This window comes from Solanum tuberosum, unplaced genomic scaffold (assembly GCF_000226075.1).
Source record: "Solanum tuberosum cultivar DM 1-3 516 R44 unplaced genomic scaffold, SolTub_3.0 scf00112, whole genome shotgun sequence".
Classification (NCBI taxonomy): domain Eukaryota; kingdom Viridiplantae; phylum Streptophyta; class Magnoliopsida; order Solanales; family Solanaceae; genus Solanum; species Solanum tuberosum.
The window spans coordinates 350,622-365,149 of NW_006239035.1; the positions used below are offsets into that span (position 1 = coordinate 350,622).

The 14,528-nt window shown below is 35.1% G+C and overlaps 2 protein-coding genes across 2 annotated transcripts; both read left to right on the forward strand.

Annotated features, from left to right (window-relative positions):
• The first annotated feature begins 1,204 nt into the window (after window positions 1-1,204).
• On the forward strand, window positions 1,205-1,612 carry LOC102585491 (auxin-responsive protein SAUR68-like). The gene has a single exon (XM_006349532.2). It carries the CDS (start codon window positions 1,205-1,207, stop codon window positions 1,610-1,612), a length of 408 nt encoding a protein of 135 aa, XP_006349594.2.
• Window positions 1,613-3,471: 1,859 nt separating this feature from the next.
• LOC102602386 (auxin-responsive protein SAUR68-like) lies at window positions 3,472-4,065 on the forward strand. The gene has a single exon (XM_006349579.2). The coding sequence runs from the start codon at window positions 3,543-3,545 to the stop codon at window positions 3,978-3,980; it is 438 nt and encodes a 145-aa protein (XP_006349641.2). The 5' UTR covers window positions 3,472-3,542; the 3' UTR covers window positions 3,981-4,065.
• The last annotated feature ends 10,463 nt before the right edge of the window (window positions 4,066-14,528 follow it).

Sequence of the window (14,528 nt, forward strand, 5' to 3'; positions counted from 1 at the left end):
TTAGCTGAGCTAGAGCAGATATAACACTGTCCACTATACTAACCCTCACTGATTAATATAGACTTTTCTAAGCGGATACCACACCGCCCACTAAACCACCTAACTCTATATGATTTAGAATTTGACTAAGCAACACACAGGTTCCCCACTAAACCACCACCCTCTAGACGATTTAGACTTTTAGAAATCGAAACAAGATCTAAATCCTTTATAGATTAGGAACAGATTTACAATGTAAGCACGAAAGTATAACTCCTGAGACACACTATGACGCTTGCAACTCGATCTGGTTCTTGTTGCGCTTGTAGGAGAATACTTCTCCAATATGGTCTTTGCCTATATACTTGAGAATTTTCAAGATGCAAAGACTGACAAAACTCAAACTCAACAAAGACGTTTCAACACTCTATCAGGTCCCTTTGTTGAGCATGAGTATTGTTCTTTTGGAATACCTCCATATGTTGAAGACCTCCTTAAGAACCGATTAGCTTGAACAAATGGAGGTACTTTGATACCCATTGTCTCAAGGAATATTTTCTAATTCTAAATGATGAAGGAAAAGAAAAAAAAAACTTGGAGGATCACGGATAAAATGAAAGTTCTTTGAATGTCAGGATACTTGTGCTCTGCTGAAATGTTTGGCTCTGATTATACATAAATTTATGACAAGTTTCATATCCAAATGCTTAGTGGTTGAGAGAAATTGGTGGCAACTGGAAAGACAATGACACATGAAATTTCACATGGTTTGCCTTCTCTGTTGTTGTTAAAGTATTCAGATCATAAATTTGTTAGATGTACAACATTAGGCCCTACTACTTCTCATGATTTGGAACAGAAGAAGAAACCTTTACTATGACATCCACAAGAAAGGATAAGTTGATTAATTAGGTTTTAATGAAACCAGAACCACTTGGTTTAAAGATATGGTGGCAGAGAAATGAATAAATGCACCAATCTCTTTGATTAAAATTACACAACCAGCAACGTCCACAAGTCCTTAGGTCCCATATTAGACAGCATCACATGATTCTGTCTTAGCAATTCAAAGTCATTCTGAAGCCTCAACTATATATAATCTCTTTCCATGAGCCATTTTGATCATCAAGCAGATAGCACTAAATCAATCTTTTAAAAGATCATCAACTTTTCTTTCCATTATTTCAAACAAATCAACATGATCAGTGCTAAGAAACTCATCAAGATGGCAAGGAAATGGCAGAAGTTCGCAGCGAATCAGAGGAAGAGAATTTCTTTTCCAAGATCCAATTACAATGATGCAGAGAGTTGCAGCACAACATCTATAGTTGACAAAGGTCATTTTGTGGTGTATACAACTGATCAGAAGCGATTTGTGGTTCCGTTGGCTTATCTTCAAAACGAGGTAATCAGACAACTGTTGCACATGTCTGAAGAAGAGTTTGGACTACCAAGTGATGGCCCCATCACGTTACCGTGTGATGCACTATTCATGAACTACATTACATCACTCATCAGAAGAGGTGTATCTACAGATTTTCAAAATGCTTTGCTTGTAACAGTTGCTTCCAGTCGATGCTTAGCAGCTTCATATCTTGAAGAACAAAGAAACCCGCAATTGCTAGTTTGTTAAGCTAACTGTGATAAATTTTGTAACATGATACTCAACAAGTGTATAGAATATTAACATCTAATTTTTAATCAGAAACTACATATTCTTGCCTTCAAATTGGTCTATTCCATTATAATTTAGGAAATTCACGTTTCTTTTTATAGGCTTCCTAATAGTCTTGCACCGAAAATATCTATCTTGTGGCTTTCACATCCAGGGGATAAGGAAATTTTCCCAATTCATAGAAATTTATGTCAAAATCTTGTTCTTTCAATCAAGGTAAAAGTGAACTTTTCTCTACAAGACAACTGACAAAATTGCAAAAGTATGCACCAGCTTTTTCAGATTCTGCGAAAGACTAATTTCAACTAAGATGATCTAGTAATTTATTTCTTGCTAATCTTGCCCTTTGAGTAAATTTAAAAACAATTTTAACTATCAAGTTTCAATTTACAAGCAATTACAATAATAATAGCCGAACATTATGAAGTCCAAAATAACTTATTAATGTTGTATATTGAAAAAGGAAGTTAATCCTTTCCTTCCACTCCTGTTCCGCAGTCGATCTACGAGAAAAAAGTAAAGAAAAAAGGTTCCAACATAGAATGCATTTACTGTTTTATGTATTTCACTCCTCAGCACGATGCATATTCAACTGGCCAAGCTAAGAACTAGAAAGCGTTGCGCGTTTCTTTAAGAATCCACAGTATATCATTTATTTGTTTGATGGAATGAATGAACAAAGAAGAGTCTATAAAGTAGATTAAAGATCTAAAACTGAAAGTTTTGCTGTTTGAAAATGGAAAGATATGATAAAAGAGCAACCTTTAGAGCAATATAAAGGAGTAGATTCAGAAATCTAAATAGATAACCTGTTAACACATAGTCTTTGTGAAGTTTTTTTTTTTTTTTTTTTTTTTTTTTTTACAATGAAATTTCTGTTTCTACAATCTCCTCTTTATAATTTCTAATCCTATTGCTTTACAAAATATCATTCATTGAAGAATTTGCGCTATGATACTACTCATGATCTTCTTAAGCGGGGAGTAAGATCAACGAACACATTCTCTTTGTAACGTACTGTGAGACCACCCATCGGATGATCAAAGCGAAACTCTTCTTCAGTCTGAGCTAACAAGTCTTGAAATAAAGGCTGGCTCAAGTAAGAGACTGGCACAACGAATCTCTTCTTCTGACTCTCTCCTACGTATACTGCACAATGTCCTTTTGGAACATCTCCATATGTTGAAGACCTCCTTAAGAACCGATTAGCTTGAACAAATGGAGTCACTTTGATACCCATTGTTTCAAGGGATATTTTGTAATACTAAATGATGAAGGAAAAGAAAGAAAAAAAACTTGGAGGATCACGGATAAAATTAAAGTTCTTTGAATGTCAGGATACTTGTGTTAGACTGAAATGTTTGGCTCTGATTATATATAAATTTATGACAAGTTTCACATCCAAATGTTAGTGGTTAAGGGAAATTGGTGGCAACTGGATAGACAATGGCACATGAAATTTCACATGGTTTGCCTTCTCTTTTGTTGTTAAAGTATTCAGATCATAAATTTGTTAGATGTACAACATTAGGCCCTGCTACTTCTTATTATTTGGAACAAAAGAAGAAACCTTTACTATGACATCCACAAGAAAGGATAAGTTGATTAATTAGTCCAGGACCACTTGGTTTAAAGATATGGTGATAGAGGAATGAATAAATGCACAACCAGCCATGTTCACAAGTCCTTAGGTTTAGGTCCCATATTAAACAGCATCACATGATTCTGTCTAGCATACTTATTCCAGGTTGGCAACTTTAGCTACAATTCAAACTCTCAACTATATATAATCTGTTTCCGTGAACCGTTGATCATCAAGAAGATAGCACTAAATCAAATCTTTTAAAAGATCATCAACTTTTTCTTTTGATGTTCCAAAGAAATCAGTATGATAAGCGCCAAGAAACTCATCAAGATGGCAAGGAAATGGCAAAAGTTTGCAGCTAAGCAGAGGAAGAGAATTTCTTTTCCAAGATCCAATTACAATGATGCAGAGAGTTGTAGCACATCATCTTCTATAGTTGACAAAGGTCACTTTGTGGTGTATACAACCGATCAAAAGCGATTTGTGGTTCCATTGACTTATCTTCAACACGACGTAATCAGACAACTGTTGCACATGTCTGAAGAAGAGTTTGGACTTCCAAGTGATGGCCCTATTACATTACCATGTGATGCACTGTTCATGAACTATATCATATCACTCGTCGAAAGAGGTGTAGCCACAGATCTTCAGAATGATTTGCTAATTTCTGTACCTTCCAATCGATGTTTATCTGCTTCATATCTTCAAGAACAACGAAATCTAGAATTGCTAGTTTGTTAAGCTAACTGTAACATTTTTTTTAGTAGATACATGGTACTAAACAAATTTATAGAATGTTAACATTTATTATTCATCAAAAACACCATTTTCTTGACTCCAACTTATTCTATTCCTTGCGTTATTTGCAAAGTTGTTTGATACGGGTAACAGGTACTATATGTAGAATAGTTGCAGTGCGCATATAATTTTCAAAAGTACAGTATGAGTTTAGTGCCAAAAACCTTAATGGATAAACATCAATTTTAAATCATAAATTGATCTACCAGTTTTGAGTCCTCAACTCTTCATTCAAAGGACTCAAATTATTGGCATTGGTGAGAAGTCATAAGCATGAATTGATCACATAACTTATAATTTAATTTGAAATCCAATACATAAATTTTCTTGGAATAAACAGTGTATTACTAGTAGCAATTAGACAATCAGTAACAGGTAAAATAAAATAAAGTCACGGCTTCAATCACATCTCTGACAACTTTGATAAATACATTTCAAAACCAAATATTTGCAAGCAATTGATAAACTTACCAGTAAATAGGTTCTTACATGAGTTCGTAAATAAAGAAGAGAAAAAGAAACACGTCTTGGCCATATATAAGCAAATCTTAAATAAGTAATTTTGGAGAGATCAAACTTTTTGTATAAACAATTCCTTCCTGGAAGAAACATTGAGACGATAATCCAAATTGTCCTTTGGACGTCCTTAATACATCCCCGCGCCATATCCTTGACTAGGCATGTCAAGTCTACAATGTAGTAGCACTTCATCATCTACCTACCTATATTCGGTTAGGCAAAATAATTATTGGAAGCACGTAAATGTAAACAATTCGATCCAAGATTCCACAACATTATAGTGTTTCATTCCTCCACAATTGAAAAGTGACGCACTCCCAATTTCGAAATGCCATAATTGGAGCTCTGTATGTGGTGAACTCTATATGATGATTATCACGACCCAGGGGTACCCCTAGATGTAACATGGCGTATAGGACCCCGAGGGACCCCATACAAGCCACTTAGCATCCATAGCATAGGAAATAGAACAATAAGAGTAAAACAAACATTTCAAGTTCAATAGTTTTATAAAATAAAAGCGGAAGTCTAAAACACTTGTCTCAATATCCATCTAATACAATAGAATGAAATTGGGCCTAGCTCATACATCATGTCCAAAACTGGAAATAAGAAAGAAAACTGAAACAATAGAATCCGTCCTCGAAACATGAGGACTCACCCAAAGCTCGGGAATCTCGAAATCAACCACTAGAAACGAAAATGAGAAACCTAACTGTCGGACCCTACATTTGGGAAAATGTAGGCAAGAGTATGCGTTAGTACAAATAATATACCAAGTATGATATCTATGCAAAAAATATTTATATCATGCTAAAAGAGGACATTTCATGACATGCAATTGACCAAGCTAAAACATGATATAAAAGGGTTAGAAAACTAAGTCATAAAACATGATCAATGCAAACTAACATCATTTAAAGCATTTGAACACATGTGTGATACTTCTTGAAGTAACCTTAGTTCATTATTAATGTGGAAAGTAACCTTAACCGACATAGAGACCATATGAGCTACAACATGATCCCCGGGTGTCTCCCACAACAAAAAGGGTTGTCCTACTTGCCAAGGTAAGGACCATAACTTCTAGCTTAGGTGGATCCTCTAGCTAATGTCTATCTAGACAATCATCCTATGGGGGAACATAGGTAAGGGATAAGGAGATTGCTTCTAGAAACCCGACCTCTACTAACGGGAGAGCTTCTATCTCAATATCCTTTCGGTGCTAAGCATAAATCCCACAGAATAGTGATTTCTTACTTGCTCTTATTATCCGTGGAAAGGCACACCATCTTGCCAATCCAAACTAAGTCATCATCCATGGAAAGGTATCATTCAATAACCAATCCAATCTAGGTTTCATTAGGATAGCTCTTAATCTTTGATTCAATTAGGTGAGAAGACCTTCCAACCTTAGAATCCTTATTATGTGAGAAAACCTTTCACATCATGCGTTCATGTGTATATGAGAACAATCCTTTCAACAAAACAACAACAACATCATCATTGATACTTTACTCTCAAAGCATCCTTAAAACATTTGCATAGATTTCATAAGAACATGCATAATTCCATAATTTACCTTTCAAGGTTCAACACCCAGTTTCAATCATCAACATTTAGAAAACATGGGTTGGATATAGCTTTCATCATAAATTCATGTAATTTTATCAATACATGCTTGATTTCATTAAACTTTTCCTTCATAATCAAAATCTCACATCATATGATTCATAACTTGAAAAACATGGGGATTACATGGGTTCAAATCATAGTATTCATCAGTTCATGCATAAGAGATCATAATTCAATCTATTAAATCAATAGTCAAGAGAACCCACGACAATTCAAGAAAACCCTAACTCAATTGGGGATTTCTAACTTTGAAAATAGAGGAATTTGGGAACTCCATGAATGGAAGGAATCCATGGATGGAAACTATCGTACTTTGAAGCCAATTATTAATCTTCAATGGAGGAATATGGAGACTTGCCTTGAAACCCTAGGTTGAACCCTTCTTCTTCAAGTTTTCTAGAGAGAGAAATATTTTGGAGAGAAAGAACTCGATCTTCTTTTAGGGATTTGAGAGCATCATTTAATATTGGGGGAAATTTGGGGTAAAACTCTTATATAGGTCTTTAGGTGAAGGGTAAAATGATTTAAAAAAAAGGTGAAGGGTAAAATGACATGGTATTGAATTAAAATAATCTAAAAAGACTTTTAAGACCCTAACTTAAAGACTGAAAACACTCACGCTGGAGCTCGCCAAAGGCCACTTGGCGACTCGCCAAAGGCCACTTAGCGACTCGCCAAGTGAACATTTAGCTCGCCTAAAATTACAGTAAGTTAACTCTTGGATGAAGTCAATAAGGCGATGGGGAGGGCACTTTGGCGGCACGCCGAATGGAACGGCGAGCTCGACTTAGCTCGCCTAAAGTTCCAAAACACTAGACACTGAGATCAAACCAAAAAGGCGAAGGGGTTTCCAATTGGCGATTTGCCAAGTCACTCGGTGTTCACTCCCTACTTCACCGAGTCAGCTAAGGAAAGGAATATTTTCCCTTCTCTGGATCCGAGGTGTTACATTATCTCCCCCTTGGGGACATTCGTCCTCAAATGAGATTCAAGTTGGTGCTAAAAGAGTAGGAGAGGAACTAACAACCCAACCATCAATGCAACTTCATCTAAATGAGTTTAACTAAGGAGGAAATATCGACTCCAATCTAGGACGTAATCAAGACATCATAAGAGGGGTGGAAACTAAATCTAACAACCATCATGCATGTAATACACATATCTGAGGAGGAAACATCAATTCCAAGCTAACATCCAAGGAGGAAACATTAACTCCAAGCTAACAACTTACTCAAATGCATATGTTCGGGGAGGAAATATCAACTCCAAGCTAAAGGCATGCTCGATCACAACATCATATCAAGTAGTCTACATGCAATTCATACCCATGTGCACATAAGCATGTAAGAGTCAATCAATTAAACTCATTTTCTCAAAACTTGACCTTTTCATAAATCATGCATAGTAAGGAAATCATGGAAACATACAAGACACATGACTCCAAAACAAAGAACAAACCATGAGGAACTCATTACCTCAAGCTAGAGTAGGAGTAGAAGGAAAGAGATGAGGATATCAGGACATCATATCAGCCTTGGCCTCCCAAGTAGCACCCTTAACTAACTGATTCCTTTACAACACTTTCACGGAAGCTACTTCTTTATTTCTCAACTTCTTTCCGGTCTAAAATCTTAACCGGGACTTCCTCATAAGAAAGATTCTCTTTAACTCCTAAACATTCTAGTAGAACTATGGATGTTAGATCACCAACACATTTCTTCAACATAGAGTATGGAAAACTGGATGCACCGATGCCAACTCATTTGGCAAAGCTAGATCATAAGCAACCTTACTAACTCGTCTCAAAATCTGATATGGGCCTACATATTGGGAACTAAGCTACCCTTTCTCACCAAACCTCATTACACCCTTCATGGGTGAAATTTTCAAGTAAACCCAATCATGAGCATCAAACTCAAGATCTCTTCTTCTCACATCGTTATATGACTTTTTCCGACTTTGATCCGTTTTCAACCTTTCTCTAATAAGTCAAACTTTCTCTATGGCCTCATGTACCAACTCGGGATCTATTGGGTGACTTCACCCACCTCAAACCGTACTATGGGAGATCTACACCTCCTACCATATAATGCCTTAAATAGAGCCATACCAATACTCGAGTGATAGTTGTCGTTATAAGCAAACTCAATCAATGGCAAATGGTCATCCCAATTACCCTTAAAATCAATCACACAAGCCTTTAACATGTCTTCCAAAATTTGGATAGTACGCTCTGCCTGCCCATCGGTTTGGGGATGAAAGGTCGTACTAAGCTTAACACGAGTACCAAGACCTTTTTGGGAAGACGTCCAAAACTATGAAGTGAATTGGGTACCGCGATTGGAAATAATGGAAAAGGCACTCCGTGTAACTTTACCATTTGTCTTAAGTATAACTTGGCATAGTCCTCCGCCGAATAGGAAACCTTGATGGGAAGAAAGTGGGCCGATTTCGTCATCCGATCTACTATAACCCAAATCGAGTCATGTTGTCATCGGTGCGAGGCAAACTAACGATAAAGTCCATATTCACATCTTCCCACTTCCAAGTAGGAATACTAATGTCTTGGGATAAACCTTCCGGTTTCTGATGCTCAACTTTCACTTGTTGACAATTAGGACACTTAGTCACAAATTCCGCAATATCCTTCTTCAGTCTATTCCACCAATAGACTTTCCGTAAATCATGGTACATCTTGGTGGCTCCCGGGTGAATGGAATACCGAGATCTATAGGCTTCTGACAAGATTTGTTCCCTCAAGTCATCAACATTTGGAACACATAAACAACCTTGATATCTAAGTACTCCATATCCCCTTTGGGAGAAAGCCTCAACGTATTTCTTAAGCACCGTTTCTTTTAAGTTGATCAATATTGGATCAAGACCTTGCTAGGCTTTAACATCCGCCACTAAAGACGATTCGGAACCATTATGGACCATAACACCACCCTTGGGAGAGTCCACTAACCGAACACCTAATCGGGCCAATCTATGAATATCGCGAACCAAATCTTTCTTTTCTTCTCCAATATGAGCAACACTACCCATGGATAACCGACTAAGAACTTTCTTTTGGAAGTGAATGTTTTATTACATTATGAGTTATTTCCTTTAAAGACATTTGAGAAAAGTTATGCTTTTGAGTTTTATTTATTGTTGAGTAAGTCTTCCACTGAGAGTTGAGTCAGGCCAAGGGTTCGCTTGGGGCCAGCAATGGTTCTCGAGTGTCAGTCGCATCCAGGGTGTATGCTCAGGGAGTGATAAGGAGTCAGAGTCAGGTCTTAGGTCAGAGTCAAATCTCGGGTCGAGGTCGGGGGTCAGGGTCAGATCTCAGTTCAAAAGTTGGATCTTGAGTCGAATGTTGGGATCGAGAGTCGGGGTTAAGTCTCGGATCAGATCTAGGGCCGGATCTTGGGTCCCGATCGGTTGTCGGGGGTATGATCTTGATTCAAAAATTGAATCCCGGGTCGGATGTTTGGATCGGGAGTCAAGGTCGGGTCTTGGGTCGGCGTCAAGTCGGGAGTTGGATTCCAAATCGGTCATCGAGAACGTGTCCAGGTTTGGGTGTCAGGATCATATTATAATTCGAATATCGGGTCTTTAGTCTGGAATCAGGTGTAGGTCCTGGGTTGGGTCTTAGTATTGTATCCCAATTAGGGTTGGGGTCAGGGTCCTAGTTCGAATGTCGGGTCCCGTATAGGGAGCGGGGTTTGTTATCGAGTGTTAGGATCAGGTCACGAGTTGAGTGTGAAGGTCGAATCTTGGATCGATTGTCATGATTGTTTTTCTATTCATGTGTCAGAGTCGGAGGCCAGATTTTGAATATCGAGGTTGTTTTCTAGGTTAGAAACAATTTTTCAAAAAATGATTTTCTAATCTCTAGCAAAAAATAAAATATATTTTCTGAAAAATATTTTTCATTTATCAATCATACACTAAAAGATGTGTTTCACTCACCAACCAAATATGAGAAAATAAGTTAGAAATCAACTTATTTTTCATGAACAGCATTTTCCTTCGTACCGAACACACCACAACATAGATTACATGAAAGTAAAATTGAACAAGATGGTATCCCACTTAAAAGCTTCATAATAGGATAAATTTCTTGAGGTATTAAATTAGTCAATCAATAATTCAAGGCATTTGATATTATCTTCCAAGTGTGAGTCAATGCTTGGTATTATACAATTATATTAGTCAATCAATAAGTCACCACAAGGATAAAAATAGAAAGAAAATAAACACGGGACATCCAAGAGTAGTTCAGTTCTTTTTTAGAAATCATATATATATATATATATAAAAAGAGAACCTTAGGCCCGCCTATGTGGCGCCATCACAAATCAAAATTTTCTTTGAATTTATTTATTTTCAAAATTAGCCTTTTTTTTAATGAAAAGTAATGACATTTATGAAAAGTTGCGACTTTTATGAAAAGTTGCAACCTTAATGAAGAGTTATGACTTTTATGAAAAGTTGTGACTTTAATGAAGAGTTGCGACTTTTATGAAAAATTGTGACTTTTATGAAAGGTTGTGACTTTTTCGAAAGGTTGCAACTTTTCCAATTTTCGATAAGGCACAATAAACATTTGTTCACACTACCCTTTGTTATCTATAAATAGAGGGATTTCCTTTCATTTTAAAACAACGAAAATTCTTAACCTCCTCTTCTTCACAATTAAATATTTGTGTACTTTGCTCCTGTTGAGTGGCTCACTGACACAATTGCTTATGTTACAAATCCTTGTATGTATTTTTACGGTCATTAATTTATGCTTATGTTATTGAGGATAAATGATAAGATGTACTCCTTTACATTATTAATGTTTGTTACTACGTAATCTTGTATGTAAGATAATATAGTGTTTTAGTTTTAATGACTGATAGGTTTTAAGTATTATTTTATAAATTCCGTTATATTAAATGCCCATGCGAAGCACGGGTAATTTTACTAGTATTATAATAGATGGACTCCAAAATAAAGATTTAGTTACTAAGATGTGAAGGAAAAAATTGTATATATTTGCATCACATTGTAAGATCTAAAATTATATATTTTCTAAAAATGAGTCGCCCCATTTCTATCGTGATCAGCCTATTGTTGTTATTAGGAAAAATTACCTAAATAGACATCTTATGTTATCATAATCTCTAAATTTTAATACCATTTAAAAAGATTTCAAAAATTCGCTCTCGGATACATCACTCTCCTCTCAATAATACATCCTTATCCCCCTCTCGGGTACATCTCTTCCCTCTCTCATACATCCTTCACCTATGTATCTGGATATCTGCTGATGTATCCGAAAGTCCAGTAATGTATCTGGATGTCCTATTCCCTTTCTAATATATTCCTCCCCTCTCGGATACATCCTTCACCTATGTATTTGGATGTCCAATGATGTATCCGGAAGTCCACTAATGTATCAGGAAGTCCAGTAATGTATTCGAAATTCATAAATTTTAAGGAATTTTTGTAATTTGAAAAAGAGTAAGAAAATAATGTAATTAACTCTTTAACACTATGGGATTTATGTAAATTATATTAACCTCAGCTAAATTGATTTTTATAGAAGATATTTAATGAACATTAGACATGTGTTACCAGAAGAGTACTATAAATTGTAACAAAATCAAGCTGATTAAATAAATATCTTAACAAACAAAATCATTAATTGTAATATTTTTAATAAAATATTCCAAGAAGTTTACCGTTTTCTCCCTTGGTTTAAAAATAGTAACCTAGTTTGATTTGATACGGAGTTTAAGAAAATAAAGAAAAAAGTTAATCTTGTGGTCCTAAGTTAGTTATGTCAAATGTACTAAGATATCTTTAATTTGGTGACCTTAAGCATGTTACATGAAAAACTGAAATAAAAGTCTTGTTAAAAAAGAAAAAGAAACATTATGTTTTGAAAGAATGTCATTCTTTTTTAAATGAAAGAAGTTTAAATTTCAACATTTGTGCATTTTAATATTTCAACATTTGTGCATTTTTAAATTTCAATATTTTTATATTTTACGTTTATTATTATTATTATTATTATTATATTTGATATTTTTAATTATATTTAAATCATCTTATTAATATTATATCAATGTTTAATTTATTTGTTATTTATCTTTGTATAATACTGATTGAAAAAACTGAATATGTAGATTTTAATTTAATAAGAATAAAAATTTGATTATAATATATATTTAAAATTGTTTGTCTCTGTAAATGTAACACCTCAGAAATTGATAAGTTGAATCGGAAAGAAAAGTTACAGAAAATGGTACTGGTTCAGTTCCTATGAAAAGGTCTTGAAAAATTGAAATTTAATAAATCCCAGCAGAATCCTACGGACCACCAGGATGATCCGTAGAAGCCTCTACTCCCCTAGGAAGTGGTTGTAGAAGGGGTTCCAGACTCGATGAAATTTTGATTTGATATTGGGTTCTACTGTTGGTGTCTACTACCCGTAGGAACACCACAGACTGTAGGAACTGTTCGTGGAAACTGAGTGAATTTTAGACCTCCAATACTTTATCTACGGACGATCAGGACGGTCCGTAAAAGTCCTTACGAACCGTAGGTCAGTCCGTAAAGTCCCTCCAACAGTTTTAAGTCAGGGTTATTTGAGTCTTTTCTTATCATATCTACACCTAAGCTTTAGAACATATAGTCCTGACCTTGGCAAGTAGGACAATCTCTTTTTGATGTGGGAGTAAGACATTGTATTCCATGTTTACGTTATAGATCACATGGTCTATGTCGGTTAAATGTAAACATCCCACAAAAGATATGTTTTCTTACTTAACTTATGTTTCATACATATGTCATGATTCTTATATATTGCATTGAATTTTTATGACTTATGACTTTAGCTTATCGCGATTTGATATATTTTACGTTGATCATGCATTATCATGTTTTAAACTTATCATATTATCATGTTTATATTATTACGCATGTTCCCTATAGTCAATACATTCAATGTATTGACACATATTTTTTGTGCCTATGTTGTTTCATAATATAGAGTTTGAAACTCCTCCATCCGGTCGTGGCTAGATTGGATCTATCAGCTTTGCTTAGCTTGTGGTGAGTCCTCATGATTTGAGAGGTGATCACTTGTTATGTCATTTCAGTTTTCGGATTATTTTGTGACTAGGATCTTGTCCTAATCACATCTATGTTAGAGGCTTGATGTCAAACTTATTATGTGTCCGCGTATGAGATGATTGTACTTTGATTCTGGTATCACTGATGATGTTGGATTGAGACTTATCTCTTTTCTTGCTTTGCTCTCTTTTATTGCTTATCATAGTATCCTGCTTATGTCAAGTGGCTTGTTTAGAGTCTTTCGGTATTCTATTCGTCGTATCACGTCTAGGAGTAGTTTGAAGCGTGACAATAAAATAATTTAAAATTAAAAGTACATTGATACTTGTTATTTTTTGTAATTTGACTCTTAAAAGCGATTTTTTTAAAAATTAGTCAAATATAATATGTTTATCAAATTATTTTTCAAATGAATTAGTCAAACACAAATATTATTTTTTCAAAAGCACTTTCCTAAAAAGCGATTTAAAAAATTACTTCTAAAAATAACCAATTTTAACAGCAATGTCAAACTGACTCAGAATTCATATGTATATGACATTCGTTCAAACTGTTACAAAATAAAACAAATACTTATAATTAGACAATAAAAATGAGTACTAAATATTAAACTAATAAAGGAAATATAAATTTTACCTGACTTGACCTTGCATATAAAAATTCACGACAAATAAATCAATAAATCCATTTTGTGGTTGAATTGTTTGTTACGATTTGATTTTAAAGTGTTCTAAGCTAGAGGTTGGACTTGAAAAGGTTCCTTGTAATGAGATGAATGAGTTAAGAGTCATTTTAGGTGGGACTAGAAAATCAATAATTCAAAGTGTTGAAATGTAAGCGTTCACTAAGTACGATGGGATTAGGTCCTCAACACAATTATAATGAGATGGAAAGTAAGTGCTGAAAGTAAAGATGACACACGTACTTTATGTGGAAACCTCCTTGCTCAAGGGAGTAAAACCACGACCTGTCTCACAAGATTTTCAAACTGCTTTTACTAAACTTCACAAGCCAAAGTCAAACCCAGTTTATAACACACACGAGATTAACCAACTAATCTTTATCCTGAGTAATACACTATCACTCAATGAGCCAAAGCGATGCCTGCATTGCCCACTATACTAACCCAATTGATTAATATAGATATTGACGTAAGACACTAAGTTGCTCAAAACTAGGTTCTTACAATGATTCACCCAAGGTTGAAACGTTTCTATCACAAGC